The sequence below is a fragment of the Octopus bimaculoides genome, chromosome 13 (genome assembly GCF_046866305.1).
Source record: "Octopus bimaculoides isolate indiv1 chromosome 13, ASM4686630v1, whole genome shotgun sequence".
Taxonomy (NCBI): domain Eukaryota; kingdom Metazoa; phylum Mollusca; class Cephalopoda; order Octopoda; family Octopodidae; genus Octopus; species Octopus bimaculoides.
In genome coordinates, this window is record NC_142940.1 from 25,353,281 (window position 1) to 25,368,878 (window position 15,598).

The following is a 15,598-nucleotide window of genomic DNA, read 5'->3' on the forward strand; positions in this document are numbered from 1 at the left end:
ACCAAAATTATAATTATTATTATTATTATTATTATTATTATTAACTTTCTCTCAGATTCATGTGTATACAAATGCACACATTTCTGTGTGTGTGTGTGTGTGTGTGTGTGTTCACAGATGATTATCATTTTCTCACTGTGAATGACATGTCTGACATTCCATCTATGACCTCTCAGATGACTGTTCAGTTCTGTTGATATGCATGGTTTGAAACATAGGTATGAGGCAAAAATCTGTAACTTATTGTGTTTCCAACTGTTTAGGCCTGCGCACATTGCCACCTGTCTATCACCATAGGGCTTTCAGTCGATGGGATGACAAATGAGGTCACCAGTAAAGAGACATATGTATGTCATTGAATTATAGAGATAAACACTTGTACAGCACAAGTCTCCTCGATTAACATCTAGTTGTAGGCTAAAGCAAGATAACCAGTAATCATGCAAAACTGCAAGTTTTACATCAGACTCTTTTACAAATATGTCATGACTACAGCTAAGTGTTACTCATTCTCAGTGGTTTTATTGTGTGCCCTGACTCCAACCAACAGTATTTCTACATCCACATGTTATCATGTATGCTAGTTGATCTGCAATTGGGGTCCTGACAGATGTTACTACTCTGCATCAGAGTAGAGAAACAATAATGGCTAACAAGTGGTTCCACATACCTCAAAACACTGGGACTTCTGAACCAGAGTCTCACTATTGCATGCAGTTTAATGTCATACCCAGGACACACACACACACACACACACACATATATATACACATATACATACACATATACACACATCAAATGAAAGTAAATATTACACAAGTCTTTGACATTTTGTTTTCTTCACAAAAACCCAAATTTGTCACTTTTATGTAGAAACACCCATCTCCCTATTTAAGCAAACACCACCATTGCAACAGTAGCCATCACCACCACCATCACCATCATGTTCAACATCAGTACCATTATTTCTAGTCTGTTATTTCCATGCTGCTGTAGGTTTAATGTGTCATGATGGTCTGCATTATTTGGCACAAACAACAACATAAAACAGGTCAACTTTAAGTCATACAATGTGGACTGAGTTTATTTTATCATGCTACCAGCAGTGAAGATGTTGTTTTGCTCCATGGAAGGAGATAAGAGGTTCGTCTACATAGTGTCAATTCCTATTTAGAGTTATTCCTCTATAAGATTGGTAACCAGCATATGTCTTGCTCATATGTTCCATTTTCGCATGTTTTCTAATGATTGGATACCCTTCCTATCAACACCCACTTTATAGCATGCCTTTTATCATGCCACCAGCATTAAAGTAGTTCACCAACATGGGGATTAAAGAGTTTTCTTGGATCTAGCTAAATTTCTTCCATCCACACGAAGTTTTTCAAATTTTCACCAGATTATTTTTCAATGTAGTGCATGCTGATGAAAAAAAAATCATTCTCTTTTATTAAAAATAATAAAGTTACAAATAATGAAAATCCTGTAATTTTAGCCAATCAAAGCATCCATCGTTGAGATTATCATTTGTACTGATCTCTGTTGCCATTGATATTATATGTACTTTCTTGTTTTTTTCTTATTATTAAATTGTAAATTGGTTAAAAGAAAAAGGTGGTAGTCAATTAGCCAGTCCACTTATGCGTACCTTCCTTCCTTCCTTCATTGGACACTAAATTCCACTTGCGAAGACCTGTTGAGGCAAGTGAAATCAAAATCGAGTTAAATTAAATTGGACACTAAACCCCACTTGCGAAGACCTGTTGAGGCAAGTGAAATAGAAATAGATCGTTGCTGTGCCCCTGAACTGGCTCTTGTGCGGGGCCGTCATAGGATTTTCGAGCGAGATCGTTGCCAGTGCTCCTGGACTGGCTCATGTGCGGGCGACACATGAAATCTTTCGAGCGGGATCGTTGCCAGTGCCCCTGGACTGGCTCATGTGCGGGCGACACATGAAATCCTTCGAGCGAAATCGTTGCCGGTGACCCTGGGCTGGCTCTTGTGCAGGTGACACATGAGGTTTTTCGAGCGAGATCGTTGCCGGTGCCCCTGGACTGGCTCATGTGCGGGCGACACATGAAATCTTTCGAGCGGGATCGTTGCCAGTGCCCCTGGACTGGCTCATGTGCGGGCGACACATATCTTTCGAGCAAGATCGTTGCCAATGCCCCTGGACTGGCTCTTGTGCAGGTGACACATGAAATGTTTCGAGTGGGATCGTTGCCAGTGCCCGTGGACTGGCTCACGTGCGGGCGACACATGAAATCTTTCGAGCGGGATCGTTGCCAGTGCCCCTGGACTGGCTCATGTGCGGGCGACACATATCTTTCGAGCAAGATCGTTGCCAATGCCCCTGGACTGGCTCTTGTGCAGGTGACACATGAAATGTTTCGAGTGGGATCGTTGCCAGTGCCCGTGGACTGGCTCACGTGCGGGCGACACATGAAATCTTTCGAGCGGGATCGTTGCCAGTGCCCCTGGACTGGCTCCTGTGCGGGCGACACATATCTTTCGAGCAAGATCGTTGCCAATGCCCCTGGACTGGCTCTTGTGCAGGTGACACATGAAATGTTTCGAGTGGGATCGTTGCCAGTGCCCGTGGACTGGCTCACGTGCGGGCGACACATGAAATCTTTCGAGCAGGATCGTTGCCAGTGCCCCTGGACTAGCTCATGTGCGGGCAACACATGAAATCTTTCGAGCAAGATCGTTGCCGGTGCCCCTGGGATGGCTCTTGTGCAGGTGACACATGAGGTTTTTCGAGCGAGATCGTTGCCGGTGCCCCTGGACTGGCTCATGTGCGGGCGACACATGAAATCTTTCGAGCGGGATCGTTGCCAGTGCCCCTGAACTGGCTCATGTGCGGGCGACACATGATATCTTTCGAGCGAGATCGTTGCCAGTACCCCTGGACTGGCTCTTGTGCGGGTGACACATGAAATGTTTCGAGCAGGATCGTTACCAGTGCCCCTGGACTGGCTCATGTGCGGGCGACACATGAAATCTTTCGACCGGGATCGTTGCCAGTGCCCCTGGATTGGCTCATGTGCGAGCGACACATGAAATCTTTCGAGCAGGATCGTTGCCAGTGCCCCTGGACTAGCTCATGTGCGGGCGACACATGAAATCTTTCGAGCGAGATCGTTGCCAGTTAAATCGAAATCAAGTTAAATTAAATTGGACACTAAACCCCACTTGCGAAGACCTGTTGAGGCAAGTGAAATAGAAATAGATCGTTGCTGTGCCCCTGAACTGGCTCTTGTGCGGGACCGTCGTAGGATTTTCGAGCGAGATCGTTGCCAGTGCTCCTGGACTGGCTCATGTGCGGGCGACACATGAAATCTTTCGAGCGGGATCGTTGCCAGTGCCCCTGGACTGGCTCATGTGCGGGCGACACATGAAATCCTTCGAGCGAAATCGTTGCCGGTGACCCTGGGCTGGCTCTTGTGCAGGTGACACATGAGGTTTTTCGAGCGAGATCGTTGCCAGTGCCCCTGGACTGGCTCATGTGCGGGCGACACATATCTTTCGAGCAAGATCGTTGCCAATGCCCCTGGACTGGCTCTTGTGCAGGTGACACATGAAATGTTTCGAGCGAGATCGTTGCCAGTGCTCCTGGACTGGCTCATGTGCGGGCGACACATGAAATCTTTCGAGCGGGATCGTTGCCAGTGCCCCTGGACTGGCTCATGTGCGGGCGACACATGAAATCCTTCGAGCGAAATCGTTGCCGGTGACCCTGGGCTGGCTCTTGTGCAGGTGACACATGAGGTTTTTCGAGCGAGATCGTTGCCAGTGCCCCTGGACTGGCTCATGTGCGGGCGACACATATCTTTCGAGCAAGATCGTTGCCAATGCCCCTGGACTGGCTCTTGTGCAGGTGACACATGAAATGTTTCGAGTGGGATCGTTGCCAGTGCCCCTGGACTGCCTCATGTGCGGGCGACACATGAAATCTTTCGAGCAGGATCGTTGGCAGTGCCCCTGGACTAGCTCATGTGCGGGCGACACATGAAATCTTTCGAGCGAGATCGTTGCCGGTGCCCCTGGGATGGCTCTTGTGCAGGTGACACATGAGGTTTTTCGAGCAAGATCGTTACCGGGGCCCCTGGACTGGTTCATGTGCGGGCGACACATGAGATCTTTTGAGCGGGATCGTTGCCAGTGCCCCTGAACTGGCTCATGTGCGGGCGACACATGATATCTTTCGAGCGAGATCGTTGCCAGTACCCCTGGACTGGCTCTTGTGCGGGTGACACATGAAATGTTTCGAGCAGGATCGTTACCAGTGTCCCTGGACTGGCTCATGTGCGGGCGACACATGAAATCTTTCGAGCGGGATCGTTGCCAGTGCCCCTGGATTGGCTCATGTGCGGGCGACACATGAAATCTTTCGAGCAGGATCGTTGCCAGTGCCCCTGGACTAGCTCATGTGCGGGCGACACATGAAATCTTTCGAGCGAGATCGTTGCCAGTACCCCTGGACTGGCTCTTGTGCGGATGACACATGAAATGTTTTGAGCGGGATCGTTACCAGTGCCCCTGGACTGGCTCATGTGCGGGCGACACATGAAATCTTTCGAGAGGGATCGTTGCCAGTGCCCCTGGACTGGCTCATGTGCTGGCGACACATGAAATCTTTTGAGCGGGATCGTTTCCAGTGCCCCTGGACTGGCTCATGTGCGGGCGACACATGAAATCTTTCGAGCGGGATCGTTGCCAGTGCCCCTGGACTGGCTCATGTGCGGGCGACACATGAAATCTTTCGAGCGGGATCGTTGCCAGTGCCACTGGACTGGCTCTTGTGCGGGTGACACATGAAATGTTTCGAGCGAAATGGGGGCCGTCGTAGGATTTTCGAGCGAGATCGTTGCCAGTGCTCCTGGACTGGCTCATGTGCAGGCGACACATGAAATCTTTCGAGCGGGATCGTTTCCAGTGCCCCTGGACTGGCTCATGTGCGGGCGACACATGAAATCTTTCGAGCGGGATCATTGCCAGTGCCCCTGGACTGGCTCATGTGCGGGCGACACATGAAATCTTTCAAGCAAGATCGTTGCCAGTGCCCCTGGACTGGCTCATGTGCGGGTGACACTTGAAATCTTTCGAGCGGGATCGTTGCCAGTGCCCCTGAACTGGCTCATGTGCGGGCGACACATGATATCTTTCGAGCGAGATCGTTGCCAGTACCCCTGGACTGGCTCTTGTGCGGGTGACACATGAAATGTTTCGAGCAGGATCGTTACCAGTGCCGCTGGACTGGCTCATGTGCGGGCGACACATGAAATCTTTCGAGCGGGATCGTTGCCAGTGCCCCTGGATTGGCTCATGTGCGGGCGACACATGAAATCTTTCGAGCAGGATCGTTGCCAGTGCCCCTGGACTAGCTCATGTGCGGGCGACACATGAAATCTTTCGAGCGAGATCGTTGCCAGTACCCCTGGACTGGCTCTTGTGCGGGTGACACATGAAATGTTTCGAGCGGGATCGTTACCAGTGCCCCTGGACTGGCTTATGTGCGGGCGACACATGAAATCTTTCGAGCGGGATCGTTGCCAGTGCCCCTGGACTGGCTCATGTGCGGGCGACACATGAAATCTTTCGAGCGAGATCGTTGCCAGTGCCACTGGACTGGCTCTTGTGCGGGTGACACATGAAATGTCTCGAGCGAAATTGGGGCCGTCGTAGGATTTTCGAGCGAGATCGTTGCCAGTGCTCCTGGACTGGCTCATGTGCGGGCGACACATGAAATCTTTCGAGCGGGATCATTTCCAGTGCCCCTGGACTGGCTCATGTGCGGGCGACACATGAAATCTTTCGAGCGGGTTCATTACCAGTGCCCCTGGACTGGCTCATGTGCGGGCGACACATGAAATCTTTCGAGCGGGATCGTTGCCAGTGCGACCGGACTGGCTCTTGTGCGGGTGACACATAAAATGTTTTGAGCGAAATGGGGGCCGTCGTAGGATTTTCGAGCGAGATCGTTGCCAGTGCTCCTGGACTGGCTAGTGTGCGGGCGACACATGAAATCTTTGGAGAGGGATCGTTTCCAGTGCCTCTGGACTGGCTCATGTGCGGGCGACACATGAAATCTTTGGAGCGGGATCATTGCCAGTGCCCCTGGACTGGCTCATGTGCGGGCGACAAATGAAATCTTTCAAGCAAGATCGTTGCCAGTGCCCCTGGACTGGCTCATGTGCGGGTGACACTTGAAATCTTTCGAGCGGGATCGTTACCAGTGCACCTGGACTGGCTCATGTGCGGGCGACACATGAAATCTTTCGAGTGAGATCGTTGCCAGTGCCCCTGGGCTGGCTCTTGTGCGGGTGACACACAAGGTTTTTTCGAGCGAGATCGTTGCCGGTGCCCCTGGACTGGCTCTTGTGCGGGTTACACATGAGGTTTTTCGAGCGAGATCATTGCCGGTGCCCCTGGACTGGCTCATGTGCGGGCGACACATGAAATCTTTCGAGCGGGATCATTGCCAGTGCCCCTGGACTGGCTCATGTGCAGGCAACACATGAAATCTTTCGAGCAAGATCGTTGCCAGTGCCACTGGACTGGCTCTTGTGCGGGTGACACATGAAATGTTTCGAGAGAAATCAGGGCCGTCGTAGGATTTTCGAGTGAGATCGTTGCCAGTGCCCCTGGACTGGCTCTTGTGCGGGTGACACATGAAATTTTTCGAGTGAGTTCGTTGCCAGTGCCCCTGAACTGGCTCTTGTGTGGGATCGTCGTAGGATTTTCAAGCGAGATCGTTGCCAGTGCCCCTGGACTGGCTCATGTGCGGGCAACACATGAAATCTTTCGAGCGGGATCGTTCCCAGTGCCCCTGAACTGGCTCATGTGCGGGCGACACATGAAATCTTTCGAGCGAGATCGTTGCCGGTGCCCCTGGACTGGCTCTTGTGCGGGTTACACATGAGGTTTTTCGAGCGAGATCGTTGCCGGTGCACCTGGACTGGCTCATGTGCAGGCGACACATGAAATCTTTCGAGCGGGATCATTGCCAGTGCCCCTGGACTGGCTCATGTGCGGGCAACACATGAAATCTTTCGAGCAAGATCGTTGCCAGTGCCACTGGACTGGCTCTTGTGCGGGTGACACATGAAATGTTTCGAGCGAAATCGGGGCCGTCGTAGGATTTTCGAGTGAGATCGTTGCCAGTGCCCCTGGACTGGCTCATGTGCGGATGACACATGAAATCTTTCGAGCGGGATCATTGCCAGTGCCCCTGAACTGGCTCTTCTGCGGGGCCGTCGTAGGATTTTCAAGCGAGATCGTTGCCGGTGCCCCTGGACTGGCTCTTGTGCGGGTGACACATGAGGTTTTTTGAGCGAGATGAGCATGGCCGTTGCCAGTACTGCCTGACTGGCCTTCGTGCGGGTGACACGTTAAAGCACCCACTACACTCTCTGAGTGGTTGGCGTTAGGAAGGGCATCCAGCTGTAGAAACTCTGCCAAATCAGATTGGAGCCTGGTGTAGCCATCTGGTTTCACCAGTCCTCAGTCAAATCGTCCAACCCATGCTAGCATGGAAAGCGGACGTTAAACGACGACGACGACAGCGAGGACTACCAATCTTGTCTTTTACTTGTTTCAGTCATTAGTCAAATGTATCAACCCCAGTACTTATTTTTTAAAACCTAGTAATTATTCTATTGGTCTCTTTCACCAAACTGCTAAGTTACAAGGATGTAAACACACTGGTACTCGTTGCCAAGCAGTGATGGTGATAGGGGCAAACACAGACACAAAAACACACATACAGATATATATATATGGATGTATATGACAGGCTTCTTTCAGTTTCTGTGTACCAAATCCACTAGTAAGGCTTTGGTCAGCCCAAATCTATAACAGAAGACACTCGCCTAAGGTGCCATGCAGTGGGACTGAACCCCAAACCATGTGATTGGGAAGCAAACTTCTTACCACATAGGTATGTTTGTGCGTTTGTTTACAATTTTATCATAACAGAAAAGAAAGTACAAATAATATCGATCTGTTGTGCCTAGTAAATGTTTTAAGGATCGTGAATTGATAAAAGATTACATCCCTAGAGATTGACAAATTTAAATGTTATTTATAACATCCAATAAGTGAAAAAGTTTTGGGCATACCTCAAGCAAAGAAATAAAATAGAAATAAATATTTATCTTCTTTGTTTTTCAGATGTTATGGATAAAGTAGTTTAAAGAAGATTTGGCTGCTATTTGTAGCAGATCGAGTGACCACATAAAGGTTTCACATATGTTGATCTCCATGGCAATGGACCACGTAAAGGTTTCACATATGTTGATCTCCATAGCAATGGAGATCAGCATAAACAATAATGTCAACAATGGAGGCTTTTGATAGGCTAAAATTACCTACTTTTAAATGCATGTAACTACGTCAAAATTATATTTTGAAAATAATCTGGTGTAAACTCAAAAAACTTCAATGGCCGAAAGAAACTTAACAAGATCCATCTTCTCTAATTTATATCAGTTCCAATTTGGAATTACTACCCTCCTAAGTGGATAGCCTGCATTGCATCTTGTGGAGTGCACAACTTTTATCTTCTATCTTTAACTTGTTTCAGTTGTGGGGCTGCAGACATGCTGGGGCACCACCACGAAGAATTTTTAGTAGAATGAATTGTCCCTAGGATTTATTATTATTATTCTTTAAATCCTGGCACTTATTCTATCGATCTCTTTGCCGAACCACTAAGTCACAGGGATGTAAACACCATCACCAGTTGTCAAACAGTGGGGTTAGGGTGGGGGGAGGAGGACAGACACAAAAACATACACACAAACAAACACACATATATATATAAACGATGAGTTTTTTTCAGTTCCTATCAACCAAATCCACTCAAAAGTCTTTGGTTGGCCTGAGGCTATAGAAGACACTTGCTTAAGGGACTGAACCGAGAACAATGTGGTTGGGAAGCAAACTTCTTATCACACAGTCATGCCCTGTGCCTGATCATACATTCTTTCGAAGTTGGGGAGGGCCTTAGCTACGGAATGAGAATCATGGTAATGAGCTGATGTAGCTTGGAATACAGGTTGACTCTGCTAAGTGAGCAGAGATAGGGATGGAGGTTGGAAAAGTATTCTGAATGACTGGGAGTGAAACAGCATCCATAGCACTATGTAGAGGGTTATAGCAAAAAGTTCTCTTGAAGTTGCATTGCAAAGGTAAAAGAGGTAAAGAGCTGCTTCGATCATGAATGACTATGGGATAAGAAAGTTACTCTCTGAAGCACAAATCTGGGCAAGGTTGTTTATGGAAGATCCGCATACCAATCTCCCCTCTCCACCCCACCTATGTTATCCAAGGGAACAGCAAAGGCCGATACAGCTCGGCACCAATAATGTTGCAACTCATTTCTGCAGTTGAGTGAACTGGAGCAACGTGAAATAAAGTGTCTTGCTCAAGAACACAACACACAGCCCGGGCTGGGAATCAAACTCACTACTTAATGATTGTGAGCTCGATGCTCTAACCACTGAGCCATGCATTTCCACATTGTAGCCTTCTTGTTTTAATGTGGTAAGGTGGATGGATGTGTATAGTGTCCCAAAATGTGATGGGGGTATAAACAGAGTACATTTATAAGAGAAAGAAACAAAGAGGAAAAAAAGAAAGACAGAGATATAATGAGGAAAGAATAGAAACAGGTGACAATGAGGTGGCTAGATATAATAAATACAGAAACATTTTATAATGAAATATGTTTAAAGTAAGAAAGTTCTGATCTTGCTTCTGACCAATCATAATCTTTCAAATTTAACTGAGAATATGTTAGTCAGAAGTGTGCATGTTGAACACCTTTCAAAACATTCTCTCCTCTCCCCCATCAAGTTTATATATGCAGCATGTTTATAAGAAAGAGGTAGAGAAGAAAGGAATAAAAGAGACAGAAAAGTGAATAAAATGGGGGTAGATAATAGACTACATAGAGAGATTTTAAAACTGAGAGAAAGTCACATACACACTCATGCATACAGATTTCATATATACAAAGGCACACAGTCAATGATAATGAGGATATTAGCTCATTAATCAAGTCAAACTTTCTTTTATCTTTCTTTGTATTTTTCTTCCTTTTTCTTCAGTTCTTTTGCTTTCATGTTTGCAGGAAGGTGACTATATGGTGGCTATATACTTAAAGTCCTTGACAACTGATTCATTATTCCAGAGTTGAAATCTAGCTTGTACCATTTAAAAGTGCCATAGCATTTGTTGTTCTACTGTTATCAGTTGGTTGTGTTGCAGCCACATCCATTTTAAAATGTAAGACACACACACAAATGCACACACACACATACACACACACACAGAGCCAATGAATGAGCTTTTATGTAGTTGCTTGGCCTGCAAAACATAGCAACCCAGTTTACTTATCTAGCACCTTTCCTTCTTAAAAATGTAAAGGGACAATGTAGGGATGGTAGTGTCATGGTCTGCTTTAATCATAGGCATGATCAGTCAGGGCAAACCTGGAGATAAGCAACAACAACTGCCACAGCAGCTGTCTGCGCCACCGCCACCACCACCACCACCAAAAGGACTCAAAATATTTAAAACCAAATAAGACTGAGAACAATTCATGATAATCGAATCATTATTTGGATGAATCTTGAGTTTAAAATAAAACTTATAAGACATTATAGAATGGCTAATAAAAGATATACAAAGATAGGTCATGTGATTTTGTGAGAGTTCCTTTTTCTGTTATTCACAAAATAACATCAGTTTTTTTTAGCTGTGAACACAGCACACACAAAATACAACTGAACCAATTTCCTTTTATGGTGTCAAGCCACCAAACTTCAAGAGTTCAAAACTGAACCTGGACTCTATTAATCCCCACCCAGGAGGTGGGAAACAGCTTCAGGTACTGCACCTCTTCTGATAACTAAATAATAAAAATATTCCACATACACTAAAAGAAAATAGAATGAAGACAAGACATGGAATGGGAATCAGGGATTTGCAATCATCTCACCAAAATCATCATCATCATCATTTAACATCCATTTTCCATGCTTAGCATAGGTTAGATGGTTTGACAGGAGCTGGCAGAAGCGTTAGCACGCCGGGCGAAATGCTTAGCGGTATTTCGTCTGCCGCTACGTTCTGAGTTCAAATTCCGCCGAGGTCGACTTTGCCTTTCATCCTTTCGGGGTCGATAAATTAAGTACCACTTACGCACTGCGGTCGACATAATCGACTTAATCCGTTTGTCTGTCCTTGTTTGTCCCCTCTGTGTGTAGCCCCCTGGGGGCAGTAAAAAGAAATAGGAGCTGGCAAGCTGCACCAGGTTCCAATCGTCTGTTTTGAGATGATTTCTATAGCTGGATGCCCTCCCTGATGCCAACTACTTTACAGAGTGTACTGGGTGCTTTTTACATGGCATCAGCACAGACACTCTTTAGGTGGCACCAGCACAGGTACTTATGTGACACACAAACACACATGTGACTGTATTGTAAGAAGCTTGCTTCTCAACCACATGGTTCCGAGTTCACGACACCATGGGCAAGTGCCTTCCAAAATAGCCTTGGACTGACCAAAGCCTTGTGAGTGGATTTGGTAGACAGAAACTTAAAGAAGCCTATCATATGTGTGTGTGTGTGTATGTCTCTCTCTCTCTCTCTCTCTCTCTCTCTCTCTCTCTCTCTCTCTTTCTATCTGTTCCCCACCACCACTTGATGACTGGGGCTGGTGTGTTTATGTCCCCATAACTTAGCGGTTCGGCAAAAGAAGCCTATAGAATAAGTACCAATCTTAAAAGAATAAACATACTAGGATTGATTCATTCAGCTAAAAATTCTTCAAGATAGTGTCCCATTTGCCCATGATAGAGAGATAGAGAGATAGATAGATAGAGAGATAGATAGATACTAACATGCATACATAGACATACAGACATTTGTAGAATATCCATCTACAAACAGTCATATTCTGTTGTCAATTTTGATTAATTGTTCCTTAAGTTCATTAAAGCTACTGCTACTACAAGCTTTTCATTAATACACAAAAAGGACATTTAGGTAAAAAAAAAAATTTATTGTAAGTGCCAGCTCTACAACAATAATGGTGAGGATGCTGACAACAACAACAATAATGGTTACAAAAAGAGTGTTTGTCAATGACAGAATATTCCAATAAAATTTGTGGGTGAAGATAACTTACATTAACTTTCCAGTCAAAATTATGTAGTTCCCTCTCTGAGATGCTGTCTGTCTTTGCAAGCAACTGTTCCACAATGTCTTCCCTACGGCAGTCTATCACCTCAAAGATACTTTGCTTGTACTCATCTGGAACTGTGTCACCAACATAACTAAATATCTGCAGTAGAAAATTAAAATAGGATTTAACATAGCATCCACATAAAGGCTCTTTATTTGGGGACCAAACTATTAAAACTTCATGGGTTGGATGAAGAAATGTAGCAAGAATGTAGGGCAGATTCAGGAGTAATAATATTAGCATTGATCTTAGTTTGATCATTTATATGAAATGATGCTTAGAGGCAGGGTTCTATAGGCTCATTCAATTTACATTGTGATGAAAACTTGGACATATAATTGGTACAAACACATTATCTTAACTATTTTACATGTATAATTCAACCAACAATATGGATTATATATAAATCTGTAGATGCATTTTAATTCCAGAAGTGCTTCCAAAGTCCAGTGCTAAGTTAACTGCATTCTAATGACATGAAGTGAATGAAAGATAAATTTCCTGCTCAATAAGATACTGGCATACTGAAGGTAATAATTGCAGTATGATCTGGTACCTATTCCAGAGGAGTTCACTGAAATGAGGAAAAGTGAAGCAACAAAACACTTGCAGTGAATTTGAACCAAGAGTCATTGAGGATATAGTTTAATACCTTAAGTATTCAATCATTTTGCCTTCACATATGAATAGTAAGGGTCCTAATTTTCAAATAAGTGTATAAAGAGGGTTTTCTCACATAAATATTTAGGAAGTAGGAAGGTATGGTGTTCAGGCATTTTTCAGAAACATCAATTGAAGGGGGATAGGAAATGAAATTTAATAACGAATTCAGTTGCTAAAGAGTTTAGAGACAAACAACTACTGTAGTTGTCACTACAATTAGATACACTTGCTGCCATAAACCACTTTACCAAGAATGGGAGTAACAACTATTTCCATAGGCAGCCAGAGGTAAGCAAACTAATGCAACAGTACCATAAATGCTCAGAGTAGCAGAACAAATGACTGTAGTCTTGTTTGAACTTGTGACAATGACTGACTCCCATATTTATCCCTTTAGCATTTAAACCGGCCATATCCAGCCAAATTATTCTACGTCTTTTATGTTCAAAGATCTGGCCTCTTCCATCTACCCTGTAATGTTATTCTAAAAATAAACAATCGCATCATCAAAATCTTGAAGCAACAAGATAATGCTTGATTAGTTCAAAACAATATGAATAAATAAGTATCACATTTGACAGAATAATCTGAATGCTAAAGGGTTAAAGAAATAAATATAAAAGAGAATGATTCCATTTCCTCACCTGGTCTTTTGTCCAAGACTCTTTACCAGCAGTTAGTACCAACTCTTCACAGCCATCACACACCTGCCAAAACTGTTGTATATTCCACACACTACTATAGTCTTTGTAATGCAATATATAACGACTATCTTTATACAGTTGGCTAATGATACCATGAAAAAGCTGAAAAATAAAAACAATAAATTTAAAGAAAATAGAAGAGACAATGATGATGATAATTATTAATCTGGACTGCTAGACTAACTACAGTAGAAATTACACATGAAGAGGAATGAAAGAGCTTCTCTTTGTAGTTGATCAAAGTGAAGCTAAATTCTCTCAAATCCCACTCTACTGTCTTAAAAATTACACACTGTGCAATATAGTCCTATAATTAGAAAATAATGAGATGGTCATAGCTGGAATGCTTTTGGTTATTAGTCTACTCAATCAGGGTTGACCCAGAGCTAGACAACAGCATGGACAACTCACTTCGGTTTATAGAGAGTTCTTTATGTTCTGGTTGCCAACACATAAATGTTTTTTCTTACAAGAAATAAAAGGAGGAACCAGAAGTAATACAAAACATATTTGTGGCACTAATGACAGATCATTGTTAATAACTACATCCAAGGTTTTGAGACAGTTGTATCTCACAATCATAAAAAAATAAATCTGGTAATTCTACAGCAGCATTCAGGTTCTTCCAGCAGAATATGAGGCATTTGTTTGCAAGTGAGAGATAACACTCTCAGTCAATTAGAGAGAAAGAAATTTGCTGAAAAAGTGTCTTTTCATGAATGTCAGGAGTAGATGATTGCACTAGTATGGACATGTATTGTGAATCAATGATAAATACTAGGTGAACAAGAGGCATGCTGGAGATGAAAGATAATAGAAGAGACAATAATGGAAATAGTGAGTAGGGTAATAATGATAATGAATCTGGAATATCAGACTGACAACAATACAAATTACACGATGGACAATGAAAAAGCCTCTCTCTGAGAGTAGAAAAAAGTTACATCACACATGGATATGTGGGTATTTTGAAAATGCAACTGGGATTACTTTTCTTGAAACCTTCCACAGTCTTCACATTTCCCGAGCCAAATCCTGGTATTTTCTTCAGTTCATTGACTGCTACATTCAGCCTGTAGATATAGCCATATTTATGATGATGCATTCTTTTTTGCCCTTTGTCCAGAACAATAATACCTGGTCAACTTACACTTCTGGAGGATTTTTGCAAATCTTACAAGAAATTATAAAAATACATGAGTATGTCTGTAACTATTTCGTACACATTCAGTGTCTTTGTAATCAAAGACCAGTTGCTGCTAGGCTACTGAATCAACAAGCTTGCAGTATTGTTTTTAAGGTGCCAAATACACTTTACTAAAGAAGCAAGTGCAGAAGTATTTTGCATCTGTAGAGCTGTTAAAAGTAAAGTATTTACATATTTGCCATCAAATATCAGTGCAGTGCTTCATTATTTGAAAGTTTATTGGTAACTGAAATGTTATATTGGTATGTCCTGCATTATGACAACGTATTTCATCATCTGCGTGACTGACCCATATGGTGTACCTCACCGACTGACACTGCTTGCTGTGTCTGTCCACCATTTATTGGTAGTGAAACAGCCCACTCGGGGGTGTCTGCCACAACACCTACCCCCTTTGAGGTTTTTTTTTCTTCTTTCACACAGCATTTTTTTCTTTTTGTTTCATTTCTTTTTCTTCCACATACAGAATTATTTTTCTCTTCAGAATGCTGCAGGTAGTACCAGTCTACATCGTTTACTGGTAGCGCTATTAACACATAGCAACCTGACTCAAATCCTTCACACAGATTTACGCTATTTTTCACTGCGTGTAGTTCAGTTCTGTGTTAGAGTTCCAGTTTTATCAGACATTTTTTTCTTCAGAATCTTCTTTCAATAGTATTTATATATTTTTCACTGTGTGTAGTTCAGTTCTGTGTTAGAGTTCCAGTTTTATCAGACATTTTTTTCTTCAGAATCTTCTTTCAATAGTATTTATATATTTTTCACT

At 43.9% G+C, this 15,598-nt stretch overlaps 1 protein-coding gene across 1 annotated transcript in view; it reads right to left on the reverse strand.

Moving 5' to 3' along the window:
• The window catches only part of LOC106883741 (COMM domain-containing protein 8), a 45,421-nt gene that overhangs the window by 21,074 nt on the left and 8,749 nt on the right, over positions 1–15,598 (reverse strand). Inside the window, exons 2-3 of the mRNA XM_089362067.1 lie at positions 13,563–13,724; positions 12,199–12,354 (exon numbers count right to left, since the gene is read on the reverse strand). Of these exons, the coding sequence (XP_089218193.1) occupies positions 12,199–12,354; positions 13,563–13,724 (318 nt within the window). The remainder of the gene's footprint in view (positions 1–12,198; positions 12,355–13,562; positions 13,725–15,598) is intronic.